The following is a 13984-nucleotide window of genomic DNA, read 5'->3' as shown; positions in this document are numbered from 1 at the left end:
TCCACAGTCCCCTGCAATAGGCCTTTCTTATGGAGGACATGTGAACTCAGGTGTGACTAACAACATTAATAATGGCAGCGTTCCATTTGGTTGTGCCACTTCCTGGTCTTATTCACAGTATTCATTTATTTTGACATGGTAAGAAAAACACAGGTATAAGTAATGAAATTAACAATGGCTGGATTGTGTGTCATTGTTGCGATTTCAGGGTGCTCGTATTGTGCACGCTGGCTCTTTGTCACGCTGTCACGGCTACCTGGAGGCATCATTAATGTTATTTGTAACACCAGTGTGCAGTGTGTACTTGGACACTTCAATAAAACAGAGCCTTGGTTTATGTCGTTAGTTATACTTGTGCTAAGACAGGATACATCTACACTTTCTACTCTTGTGTGTCAGTGTGCTGAGGCTGTCACTCAGTATTATTTTATTTCCTTCTACCCAGCAGCCACTTCTGTCACCTCCACCTTTTCTGTTATTAGAGTAGAACAGGAGGGAGGTATCTGTAACCCTCCTTCTCTGTGGTGCTTTTGCTTTCTGTTTCTGTCTTTGTTGTGACTGTTGTCTTTCCCTCCTCCTTTGTTTTGTTTTGTTTTTTGTCGTTTGGTGTTTTTTTTAATTTTTTTTTTTTTTTAGATCTGTAAGAAAAGCATTTGTTCGGTCTTGTTGTCAGCTTCGTGACACACAAATGTGATTGCTAGGAGTATAGGAGATTTCTAGGGTTGCATATTTTGTCCACAAGCTTTGTAAAGTGCCACTCATTCAAGATGCTTTGTCAGCTTTCTCTTCATCAGCAGAGGTGATGAAGCATCTCGGGTGGGAGATGAAGAGTCTTCAAGTCGACAGCTACTGCCCGGTGCCTTGTGTTAAAAAATGTGCCCAGAAGCTTGTTTAGTCTACCGTTTAATATCAAGTTGACCAAATTTAGACCAGACTTTAGAGGTCCGGTCTGGACTGAAAAGCAGGTTCCTTCAGTCTTTTTTTGTGTGAAGCGTTATTTACTTGAGCAGCTAGTCTGCATTTATTTGAGAACTTAATGCATTTTATTAATTTATTTACTGTAAATTTATAACTAAATGTGCACTGTCTGATAATTATATTCACAGTCTGACAATAAAAGGTAATTAAAACAAAAGAGTAAAAGACTCAAATAAACATATTTTGAAACTACCTATCATGTTTTCCAGTTCCACATTACTAGCTGTACACAACACTGTCAGCATGAGCTGCCAGCAAATAAACAAACAAACCCCACCAACCAAATCCACAACAGGATGTAATGTTACTACATAATTAGTGGTGTGTATGAAAGCTGAGTCTCAAATCTAGATCTAATAAAGCCTGTCACTGTACCAATTAGGCCTATATATTTCAAAATTTAAAAAAAGGAAAAAACTAAAAAAGGTATCGATGTTGAATGAAGCAGCACTCAGAAGCTCTGTGCTGAATTGGGTCTTTTCATAGTGTTTGTGATAGTCATAAACAGGTGCAGCTGTCAAATAACTGCAACGTTAAATGTTAACAGCTCTCAGCGTCACAGATCTGACATTAAAGGAATAGTTCGACATTTGAGGAAATATACTTTGTCTCCTTTCTTGAGGATTAGATGGGGATATTCATGTCACTCTTGGATCGGTATGCTAAATACAAAGCAAGTCATTTAGCTTAGTGTAGATGAAACACCTGAAGCATGGGGACACAGCTACACTGGCTGCCTGAGATCAAGCAGCAAGGCGAAAATATACTCACTCATGGCCCCAAATTAACAAGATGGCGATAGCTGAAGTGCTGAAATAAAGACTTCAAAACAGCAGTTCACAAACTGCTGTCCTTCAATTTTAATGTCTATGCTTGTGATACGACATGTTTATTTGGGATCTTTAGAGGTGTTGGTGGAGCAATTTATTTTTTTACTTTTGAACAGAGCCAGGTGAGCTGTTTTCTCATGTTGTGGGTCTTTATGCTAAGCTAGCTGTCTTTGGGCTCAAGCTTTAGATATGCTATACTACCATGCTATAGAGTATGGGAAAAAATATTTATATGTTCCATATTATGTCAAATGTAGTATGCCAAAAATACCAGGATGTTATATTACATTTGTTCAGATTTTGCAGTATGCAAGCCAGCATGCTTTTCTAGCTATTCTTACCCACAATTCTCTGTACAGCGACAGATATGTCACATTTGACAGCTGGCTGACAGCTGATTGACAGCAATCAGAAGCCACAATGGCAGAGCATTCAAGTTACTGATGATTAGTCGAATGGTAATAATAGGAATATGAATTGTTTAGCCAACAAAATAATCATAGATAGATTACCAACAACAAAAATAATTTAAATAGATAGGGAATAATCAAAATAGATAGAGAAATGCATCTGTAGGGTAAGTTATGCATGAAATGCATATGCACAATATATTCCGTTATAACTTTTAACTGTTGTTATTTTACAAAGTATGACTTATAAAGTTAAACATTGTAAAGTAACAACAGCAGAGCTCTCCAGGCTGATCTTTGTCTCTGGCAAGCTCAGTGAACAGCAATTGTTTTATCTCCATGGTAATGAATATATGAGAAAGAGGGTCAAAGTTCAGGGCACAGTGTCATGAGGAATTAGTATGTCCCAACTGTGTGCATACTGCATGCAACAGTGCATACTTTGCATGGTCAACCTGTGGTAAAGTGGTACAGAGCTTCTTGGTATAGACCTTTTCGTCTAAATGGTAAATGGTAAATGGACTACTTGTATAGCTCTTGTCTAGTCTTATTGACCACTCATAGCACTTTCACACAACATTATCACATTTACCCATTCACACACATTCACACACTGGTGGCCGAGGATACCGTACAAGGTGCTACCTGCTACTCAGTAATCATTCACGTGCACTCACACTCCGAGGACACGGCATCGGAAGCAATTTGAGGTTCAGTATCTTGCCCAAGGATACTTCAACATGTTGCCCAGAGAAGCTGGAGATCGAACCGCTGACCTTCCAATTAGAGAACGACTTGCTCTACCTCTGAGCCACAGTCGTCTGATTTTCAGCAAGAAAACAAATAAGTACATTCCCAAAAATATAGAAGTACTCCTATTGGGTACAACATTGTCTCAGCTGACGCAGGCCCACACAATAGAAACTGGACTGTTGGCTTGTGTATGCAACAGATGGCTAATGTTATGAAGTTGGAATAACATTTAAGAGTTTTTGCATGCAAAATGAACAAGAGTGACAGTAAAGCCAATAGCTTTGGCACCAGGGTCATATTCATAACCTACTGTATAACCACAGAATGGCCTATAGACAGACACTTTTCAAAGAAGTGTCATAAGCACAGCTGCAGCTAATTTTGACGTATAATGAGTCAATGTGATTCAAGTGTGCCAATATGCAAGCACTGACAATAGTCAATTTTATTGTCAAGCAAATTTTGTTAATTGGCTCACTTAAATCAAACATAGCCATTATTAATTGTCTTGGCCGCAGCTGCCTATTATACAATTTTTGTGGATTTTAGGTGACATTGTTATTCATGTTATGCAGCACACAGTAATTGAATTCAATGACCTCATTACTTCCATTCACAACCTGGACCTGTGCATTCAATATTTCCCTCCACCTCTTTACCCATTTCACCTGCTTATATCCACCAGACTCTCTTTCTCCCCACCTTCTCATAATTGCCTGGTTCAAAATCAATAGCAGCCACTTCTCTCCTGCCTGATTAGAAATACACAAGGAGTGAAAACACATCTAAGGGCATAGGAGCAATATGCTACTCTGATAAGCAGTTGCTGAGCCACACTTGAAGGTAGGGAGATATTAAGAGAGATAAATAAACATGGGGATCGTAGGATATGCTATTGGACAATCCTATATCAAAAAGTTGGACTTTATTTTTAAATTCCTATGGCACCTCTGTGTCACAATTTCTGTCCGAGAACACCTCCTTCCTAATTATGAAACAGTAATAGTGACAGTGCCCAGAAGATAATGGTAAGCAGCTACGAAAAAGACAATAAGGATATTTTCTGATGTTATCTCATATCGATCGCAGGCTGAATTGCATTAACCTAAAAATTGTATTGTGCTAGACTTTCTGATGTTAATAAATATTGTTGTCCACAGAATCAGTACATCCCTACTTGTTTGTACATATTAAAATAATTGTGTGACGAATAAATCAAAATTTGATCCCTGCTTACATTTTCACCTCCACACACCTGCCATTTGCAGTGCGGGAAACGCTTGATGCATCCTGTCTTTATCTTACATAATATTCAACACTGTCATCAGTCAAGTCCTTGCAAAATCCGGGGAGCAAATATTCAGAGAAGTACACTGCACTGCAAAATGACTGGTAATTTAAAAAAAAAAAAGACTTGCTCAACTAAGGTGTCTCCAACTGATCATTTGAACCTCAAACTTTCAATGGGCAGTCCTAATAAATAGTTATTTTTGTTTTATGTAAATAAATTAATTTCATCCCTTTATTATTTTGAGCTGCTATTGATGAAAAATGTCAGCTAAAATTTGATTATTACTACTTTTTAATGTGTATACATTCTGCTGAGAAAAAATCAGAAGCTGTTTGCCCCAGATTACTCCCTGAAGAGAAAAAGAGAGGTGCTTTTTGGAGGAGACAGCGGAGACACCCCCCAAGTTTCTAACTCAATTTGACAAATCCTGAGTGTGTGGGAGGTGCTGTGCAAGATATGCACAAGCAGCAAGACTTCAAAATCAAAAAGGAGTGAAAAAAGACATTGAAGACATTCCAGTAAATATACTGTAAAGCCTTGAGCATAAATGTGAAGTCAAACAGATGAAAACGTCTCTCTGACAGAGTAAAATCACAAAGCCAAACCATACAAAACTCCCCATGGAAGCACTACAAAGTACTGTAGCTTGCTGAGAGATGATTCATACATAGATGTATGCATACTTATTTCACAGAAACTCTACCATTAAGATTCAATGAAAATGCTACAGTTGCTCTCTCTTTTTTGTGGTTCTTCTGTATATAAAGGATTTCAGCCTTATTGTCATATAGTGTAAGAAATGTTTTAAAAAAAATTACAAAAAAAAAGCAGCACAGAAATCATAGCTGAATTTGGCAAAAACAGGACAAGTCACTATTCATTGAATGCTTTGGTGATGAGCTCAAAAGGCTGCTTTTCAGAACTAAATCTATCTCTATTTTAGGCTCAGAACCATTATAAGGACACTGGCCATGGGCACTACTCAGCAATCATTAGACTTGGAAAATTAAGTCCAGGAATTTGCTGAATATTAAAGATTTTTGAAGAAAAAAAAAGATGTACTCTCAAATATTATTGTTTGTTACTTTTCTGTGAAATGTAAAATGTAAAATGTGTGATGTGATGTGTAATTTTAATCCATCACACAGCAGTCGGAACACCTTCTGATGCACCATCAAATCATTTTCATCTTTCATATCAACGCTCACTGTCTCTCAATGTTTGTTGGACACCACAAGGCTGATATGCCATCACAACAGCCCCTCAGGGTTTAATAAAATATTGAATGTAATTTTGCTGTTATTTTTGTGAAAGGAGTTTATAAAATGTAAAAAAAAAACCAAAAAAAAAAACCAGACAGTTCAGTGAAAGGTAAAACTGTCTGTCCTGCTCCTGGGTCTACCTCTGATGAATGCTGTTGGCTGTCAGTCCACAACATCTCATTTATTTATTTAGAAGAAAAATATAGCTTTTTCTAACCACCACTTTCTGTCACTGCATCTACATTGTTTCCCTTCTAACGTCTTCCCCTTTGAGCCCCCCCTCTATCCTCACTTGCACTCCCACCATATTTTGATGATGAGCGGGGCAGAACCAGCTGCTTCCCGATTCGTCCGTGTGATTATCAAAAACGCCAAGTAAACCAATTCCATTAGCCATTTAGACAGGGAGGGTGACCGGGGGCATGTGGGATTAGGCTTTCACACTCAGACACATAAACATAATAACACACACATACACATATACCTCCAGTGGTCCAACACAAGATACAAGGTCATGGCATTTTCATGTCGGGACAGGATGAAAATAGAAATAGGGCCATGAGCTGGACAGACTGAGGCACAATGAGTCAGTGGGCTGATAACACAGACAGACTGAATCAGTGGGCTGAAAGCAGAAGGCAGTTTGTGGGAGTGTATGTGTGTGTGTGTGTGTGTGTGTGTGTGTGTGTGTGTGTGTGTGTGTGTGTGTGTTCTTTCAAGGGGGAGAGAACAGAGCGGAAGTCAGAGAGATGATGTTCTCAGGTTTTTAGGGGGTTAGCTGCAGGTCATGAACACCAGTCCTGCAGGTCCCTGTGGACATCCACAAACTGTTCTTCATATTCCAGACACAGGCTGAGAATAACTCATGTCCTTTTATCCCAGTTAGATTTATTCCCCCCCTCCCTTTCTCACATACACACACAGTGTGTCAGCTGGGGTCTGAGTTTTATGTTCTTAGAATCTGTTTTTTATTATTTTCTTCTTTTTTGCTCAAGCACCGGAATGTGGAAAAGAAGCAAGATTTTTTCTTGTTTGAAGAGCGAATACTCCAAGTTTAAAGAAAACTGGATTTTTCTTTTCTACAAAAGTATACAACTTTGTATTCTATATTTGGGCTCGCTATTTAATGAAGTTCATAATGTAAATTGTGGAAATAACTGCTAAGGCAAGTAGATCTCATCTGTATCTAACTGACTTGTAATGACTGAGATACTGCAAAGTAATACTGTAACAAATGAATGTCTAGCAATATGAGGAGAGAAGAAGAGAAGAGAGGAGGGACTCATGTTATCTGTGGGATTTCGCAGCAGTGGCTTTTCCACAGAGAAACACTGTCCTCTTGTGGTAAATGTGTTGATTTATATTGTTTGGAATATACAGTATGAGAACATACTTACTTGTAACAGAATAACAGAAGGACTGGTCAGGATTATGGGGAAATACATGCTTAATATCTATGCCAAATTACCAAGCATATACATAAACAGACAAACCTCCATGCAATAAACCTAAAAGTACAATCTTTTATTTATGTGGCATTCAAAACTACAAACACAGTGACGATGACATCCATTTTCAGACAGTGCATCCATTTTCAGACATATTTTATTTTATTTATTCTAAGGCAAAGAAAAGAACTGTTTAAACCATGTTTTAGTCCTATATCTTGTTTTATATCTTGTTTGAACAGGCACCAGAGTTTATTTGAATACCACACCCTATTACTCATAGAGCACCAGATGCGCATTAATCTGATGCACTGCTGAAAATATTCCCCCAACAAAATGTGCTCCTGTTTTGGTACCATCTGCTTAAACTACAGTACCCAGTTGTTAGGAAACTAGCCAACTTTTTAGAAAATAAAACTACTGCTATATTTTGACCCATGTTAAAGATTTGCATCTTCTATAGGACTCAGCCACAGAGAGTAGCGTATAGGAAACATGATGCATTGAGATCTGGATTATTATGGGATTTGTTGACAACAATGACAAATAAATAAATAAGATTAAAGATTTTTGGGATGAAAATGGTTTGTTATGGGGTGGGTATTTTTTAAAGTGTCTCAACATAATTATATAATTCTTCCACTGCAGCAGCTAAAAAATGCATTTGAAATTTTAATGTTTAAAAACAGGGAATGGGACATGATAGGTTAGTAGGGATTGCATTCAAAAGGGTATTTCAAGGAGATGGCATGGCAGAAATTCCCCAAAAAGTCTTAAAAATACAAGCAATAATCATTCTGAATATTAATATGTATATAAATATTTCACACAACAGATAACAAGAAGATTGAAATATACAGTTTAGGCAGGTTTCTATACTCTCTGATAAAGATCTTACTATAAATGTTAATATTAACCTATTATTTTTATTTCTTTATTTACTGTCTATGAGAGGGAGATTGAACTTAACTGACCCTTGGTAATAGAAATGAAATTAACAGATATAGCTCCTGCAGCCGTATATTGCCAGTTCGTTCCTTTGGTGTACTTCAAATAACTTTCATGAAATAGCGGATGAAATAATTGCGTAAATGAACATTTACCTCATGCGTGGACAGCAAACAGACTCGGTGACACAAACGCAGGACGTGTGAGCGGGGACTGTCCTTCTATATGTTCTTGTTCTATGTTCACGTTTCAGCTCCCGGAAGTCAGGAATCGGCGCTTTTTACGTCACATTCCCTACAGCGCGAAAACTCTGTTTTCACATCTGTACCACAACAACTCTAAAAGGTAGGTTGAATTCAAGCCATATATGCGTCTAGAGACTAAAGCAAACAAGCGAAAGTCATTATTGTCTTATTGCACGGAGGAGCACTCTGTTAGTCAGTCAGTCGCTAACTGTCAAACGCTGCGAACTTAGGCTGTAAGCTAACGTTAGCCTGCATGTTTGGTAGCCATGTGAAGTGTTAGCTTCCCTGACATCCTAGCTAACTGTTACAGGGGTTTTCATATTATCACCAAATCTCCTGAAAAGACCAAATGCGTGAATGCGTCGTAAACAAGTATTGACTCCTGACACAGCTTATTCTTTCCTGTTATAGTTCTCAATTCGTGTCCCAAAAACTATTAAAGTCACACGAATAAAAGCCACACAGTTGCACTTATTTTGAAACAAATAAAGCAGTTTTGGATGAGTTAAACTGTTGACTGAGTTTGTTAACACTGTGGAGCTCTTACATTAAAGTGTTATGTTTCCTCACAGTTTTACTTTTTATTCTGAGGTAAAAAAAAAAAAAAAAATCAAAATGCCAAAGTGATTGCAAATCAGTTGGTTCCCCCTTAGTTGACTCTATTATTATAAATACAGCAGCTTGAAGATGTATTTTCTCATGACACAGTGGGTGAAAGTTTTATTCACTTTTTATTTCTCACTAATGGTACTCTTTGTATTTTAAATACATTCTCATATCTTTACTGTACTAACTGGCCTCTGTACTTTTTGCTTTGACTCATATATCTCATTGATCACAGCCTGTCTTTTGATTTTCTTATCTTGTTTTTGTGTTATATTTTTACTGCGAGGCAGTTTGAGCTGCTGTGCTTGGTATTATTGCTTATTATTATTACTTTGGCTTGGTCTAGCTGGTTTTCAGCATTTCTGGTTATTTAAGTCTTTCTTTCTTTCTTTCAGAGATCAAAAATGTCAAAAATAGATAAGATGAGCATCCTAGGGGTGAGGAGCTTCGGGATTGAGGATAAAGACAAACAAGTTATATCTTTTTTCACTCCACTGACTGTGCTGGTTGGACCCAATGGAGCGGGGAAAACGGTATGAGAACATGTTTAGATGAGGGTAAAGGTCAACTATAAAGCATGACCTGTATTGAATGAAGAAGAAAGTTAGCAGTATATGTATTGGGATTAGGCTAGCTGGTCTGGTGATTTGTGCTGCTTTTCATATTTGGCATGTAGCATTTTAAAATGATTACTGCAATGCCTGTTTTCATTCTTGTACAGTATGACACTTTCCTTTTCTGTTTCCAGACTATTATTGAGTGCCTTAAGTATTCAACGTCAGGAGAACTTCCCCCTGGATCTAAAGGAGGTGCATTTGTTCATGATCCAAAGGTGAGCTCACTCACTGTGACAGCTTTTTCATCGCAACAAACTCTTTGATATATTTCCGTAGTCTTTACCATTTTAATTTTAACCTAATTAAAGTCCCTGTCTGTAGCCCCTGTCAGGTAAGGATTACTTGAGGCTACCTTTATCTAAGTAAATTCATGCTGTGTGAATTCCAGGATGCCCATGAGACGGAGGTGAGAGCCCAAATCCGACTCTTATTCACCGACGTCAATGGAGAGAAAGTGAGTATCCAACGCTCCATGTCCTGCACTCAGAAGGCAAAGAACTACTCCTTCAAGAGCTTGGAGCAGGTCATAACCAGAATAAAGTAAGCCACGGGTTTTTTTACTCATTTTTTGTTTACTATTTAAAAGATCTACTGATATTAACGTTACATGTGCCAATTTTTTACATGTGATCATCATTCATCCAGAGACGGAGAGAAGGTGAGCTTGTCTTCGAAATGCGGTGAACTGGATCGGGACATGATTTCTGCACTGGGTGTGTCGAAGCCTGTGCTGAATCATGTCATCTTTTGTCACCAAGAAGAGTCTAACTGGCCTCTCAGTGAGGGCAAAGCACTCAAAGACAAGTTTGACTCCATCTTTGCTGCAACCAAGTAAAGATAACACATTTTCTAATATTTTCATCTGTTTCTTTCAATGAAAAGTATCACATTAGTTAAATGATTCCAAAGCAATAATGTCATCCTGCATATACCATTCAGATAGTGCTATCAGAAGGGAAACTCTTTATCACTGTCTATTTGTGATTCTCTCAGGTATATCAAAGCTCTGGAAACGATGCGTCAGTTGCGTCTCAAACAGAGTCAAACAGTCAAAGAGTGTCAGGTGGAGCTGCGCTACCTGAAGCAGAACAAGGAGAAAGCCCAGCAGATCAGAGAGACCATGGCCACCAGGGAGGCTCAGCTGATGGCCTCCAGAGACAGCATCCAGCAGATAAAGACCCAGATAGAGCCACTGGAGGTTTGTTTACGATGTGTGTTTGTGAGTGTGTTGATACACGTTTCAAGACAAAACCAACAGAGGATGGTGTAGGTTAGAGATTTTTCCTCATATTTCTTTTCACAAAATCCAGGTTGATTTAGTAAGCTTTCTTAAGTTGTAATGTTTCTTTGAATCAAATCACGCAATATACTAACAATAAACCACTTGTATTAGCTTATAATTGCACTGCTAACAGTATTTCATAGCTGACTTTCAGTCATCTCACTTGCTTAAATAACTGGATGGGTGGCCATGTCTGACAAGAAGACAAGTTGTTTTCTACATTTGTTTTCAGGGAGATTTTTAGAACAAAACAAATTGACATATTTCAAAAAACTGAATAATAATAATAATAAACTTTATTTGTGTAGCACCTTTCATACAAGAACAGCCGCCCAATGTACTTCACAACAAAGAAATTACACGCACCAAGTGCTTCACATCAAAAGACATAAAAGACATAAAGACATATTAAAACCTGACTGTAAAAATAAGATAAGATCAGAATAGAATACATAGAATGCATCTTCACATGGATAAAACCCACTTGATACTCCTAGTAAAAGTAAGGATAAAAATAGATAACATATGATGGAAAATAAAACCCATTGAGATAACATGGGAAAAAATAAAGTTAAAAATAGAGTGTATAAAATGCACGACATTCAGGAAAATAGATAATATTATCTTATTGTCATTTTCACTGTTTTTCAAGGAATGAATAAAGTATTTAATGTCGAAAAAAATGGCAGATCGTCATCACAAGTCAAGTCATTGATGTGACAGATATAAAAGTTAAGATTTTCAAACAAAGAAGCATTTTAGATATTTGACTATAATAATTAATTACACAAATTGAAGTCATCAAAGTCAAACCTGTGATCCATAAATCAAGTACAAGTTAAAATATTGTATTGATTGCGTTGATGTATGGCTCTGAGAAAATCTGCAATAATGTTTAGAAGTTCATTATGTCTTTTAGGGCTGCAACGGTATGAGATTTTCACAGTATGATAACGGTTTCAGAGAATATTGCAGTTTCATGGTATCAAGGTATTACAAAATTCTTGTCTGTTAGTTACCATTACCCTTAAATGAATGAAAACAGAGGGTTTTTTTTGTTTGCTTGAATAAATATCACTATAATGGGAACTTGAAACCATTTTTTTTAAACACACTCTATCATAACCAGTGGTTTTCATACCATGGTATACCTTGAAAACATTATACCATTGCAACCCTAGTCTGCATGTGTTTGAGATGAAAGCATTTGGTCCACCAGAGAGTCCAGCAGATGAAATCACATTATTTAAATTAAACATAAAGTGTGTTTACAGGTGTAGGCATGTCTGAATTATAACAATAGTGCCCTATAAGTTATTGATTCAATTTTAATAACAATTTTCAGAATCGACTGAATGATATTGACACAAAACTGGGGAAAGTGATGAAGCTGGACAATGACGTCAAGGCTTTAGACAGCAGGAAGAAACAGATGGAGCAGGACAACAAGGAGCTGGAGGAAACAATGGAACAGGTAACATAGCAATATGACATATAAACACATGTCAACAAACATGATTATTTTTTTCATGTGATGTAATTTGATAGAGAGCATGTATAGGGATGAGAAAGAAATTTGTTTTTCAGAATGAGAGGAAAAACTGGTTCCAGCACTGAAACCACTGCTCACCCTCCACTCAATCACTAACTGTGAAGGCAGCGCACTGGATAAAATGTTCTCGGAGATGTGACAGTGTGCTTGAAAAATAATTTAGGGTGGATACAAAAAAAGAATGAGATAGGGGGCTTCCGGTTTGGTGAGCAATGGAGTAGGCAGCAAGTCGGAAGGGCTCTGTCACCATTCGACATTAACTTGATATTTGCACTATTATTTACTCATTTAGAGCGTGGTGAACCCACTTCGAAATACTTTCCCCGCGGTTGTTATCTTTAACACTCGATTCGCCATGGTTAAAAAAGGTAAAAAAGCTGAAAACGAGAGCGGACAAGATGGCGGTTTAGCCTCCGAGCAACTAGCTAGCAACGAGCCCGCAGAAGACGAAAATGAAGACAACCCACCGGCAGCGTCCCTGGGGGACATACAGAAACTGCTCGCGGGCATGGAGGAGCGGATTATTACAAGCCTGACAGCGCAAATCTCAGCCAACCACGCCGCCATCGCCAGACATGACCAGACAATCCAAGCTATTGAAACCTCAATGAATGACTTCCAGGGGAGACTAACCACGATGGAATCCACAGTCGGCAAACTTGCTAAAGTGAACGAACAACTGCAGTCAAAGGTGGACGACCTCGAAAACAGGTCGAGGAGATGCAACATTCGTATAATAGGCATACCAGAGGGGACCGAAGGCAACAAACCAACTTCCTTTATTGAATCCCTACTGGGAGAAATCCTCGGCCCCGACGCTTTCCCTCGCCCTCCAACCGTGGATAGAGCACACAGGTTGGCCATCCAAAGGAGACAAGACGGCGCACCCCGGCCCTTCATAGCCTGCATTCACCACTTTCAAGTGAAGCAACGAATTATGCAGCTTGCCAGAGAGAAAGGCTCTCTGACCTACAGAGGCACGGAGATTCACATTTATGCAGATTATAGCGCTGAGGTGTCCAGGAAGAGAGCCGCCTTCACCCCAGTCAAGGCTGAGCTGAGGAGAGCGGGATACCAGTTCAGCCTACGCTTCCCCGCAAAGCTCCGTGTAATCGCCGATGGGTCCCGGCATGAGTTCAACACACCAGCTGAAGCCATCGCGTTTTTGAAGGAGCGACAACCAGCTGGGTGAGTCCCCTCCACAACCACGATGATGAAGGAAAATACCGGGGACGTTATTCTCTTCTACCCCGATCTTGTTGGATTGTTTGGTGAGTGAATTCAACTACGGATTTAACTAAAATGTTCGGCACTTGAAGTCTGAACAGTCATTCGTACCTGAAAAGGCCGTGGCCCAATATTTTTTTGTTTTATTTATTATTTTGTTTTATTTATTTATTTATTTACTTTCCCCTCCTATTTCACACACATTTAAGCGAACAGTATCTGGCAAATACAGATTTATACCATGCGCTTTGGACACTATACACTCGGCGGGGTGTGAAATATTTAATTTATCAATTACTATTGCTGTTCTCTGTTGAACGTGGTCAGGGGGTTGTTTATGCCTATGGCAGACATGTGTGGGTCCCTCCGTTACCGACCTGGCTGCTTTCCCTTTTTTTTTTTTTTTTTTTTTTTTCATAAATAATGCCGACTGGCTTGCCCGCTAAGACTACATAACCCATGGTACCAAGGGCTTTTTTTTTTTTTTTTTTTTTTTTTCTCCCTCATTTAACACCTGAAATCTTCATCTACATCA

General features: G+C 38.4%; 1 protein-coding gene across 1 annotated transcript in view; it reads left to right on the top strand.

The window, feature by feature from the left end:
- The first annotated feature begins 8217 nt into the window (after positions 1-8217).
- The window catches only part of rad50 (RAD50 homolog, double strand break repair protein), a 24792-nt gene continuing 19025 nt past the window's right edge, over positions 8218-13984 (top strand). Inside the window, exons 1-7 of the mRNA XM_042499602.1 lie at positions 8218-8265; positions 9167-9304; positions 9520-9603; positions 9777-9928; positions 10034-10219; positions 10382-10586; positions 12016-12144. Coding sequence (XP_042355536.1) covers positions 9176-9304; positions 9520-9603; positions 9777-9928; positions 10034-10219; positions 10382-10586; positions 12016-12144 — 885 coding nt within the window. The 5' untranslated portion in view covers positions 8218-8265; positions 9167-9175. The remainder of the gene's footprint in view (positions 8266-9166; positions 9305-9519; positions 9604-9776; positions 9929-10033; positions 10220-10381; positions 10587-12015; positions 12145-13984) is intronic.

Source organism: Plectropomus leopardus, chromosome 13, assembly GCF_008729295.1.
Source record: "Plectropomus leopardus isolate mb chromosome 13, YSFRI_Pleo_2.0, whole genome shotgun sequence".
In the NCBI taxonomy this organism is placed as follows: domain Eukaryota; kingdom Metazoa; phylum Chordata; class Actinopteri; order Perciformes; family Serranidae; genus Plectropomus; species Plectropomus leopardus.
The sequence above is the reverse complement of the archived record's forward strand: the minus strand, read 5'-3'. Positions and strand labels throughout refer to the sequence as shown.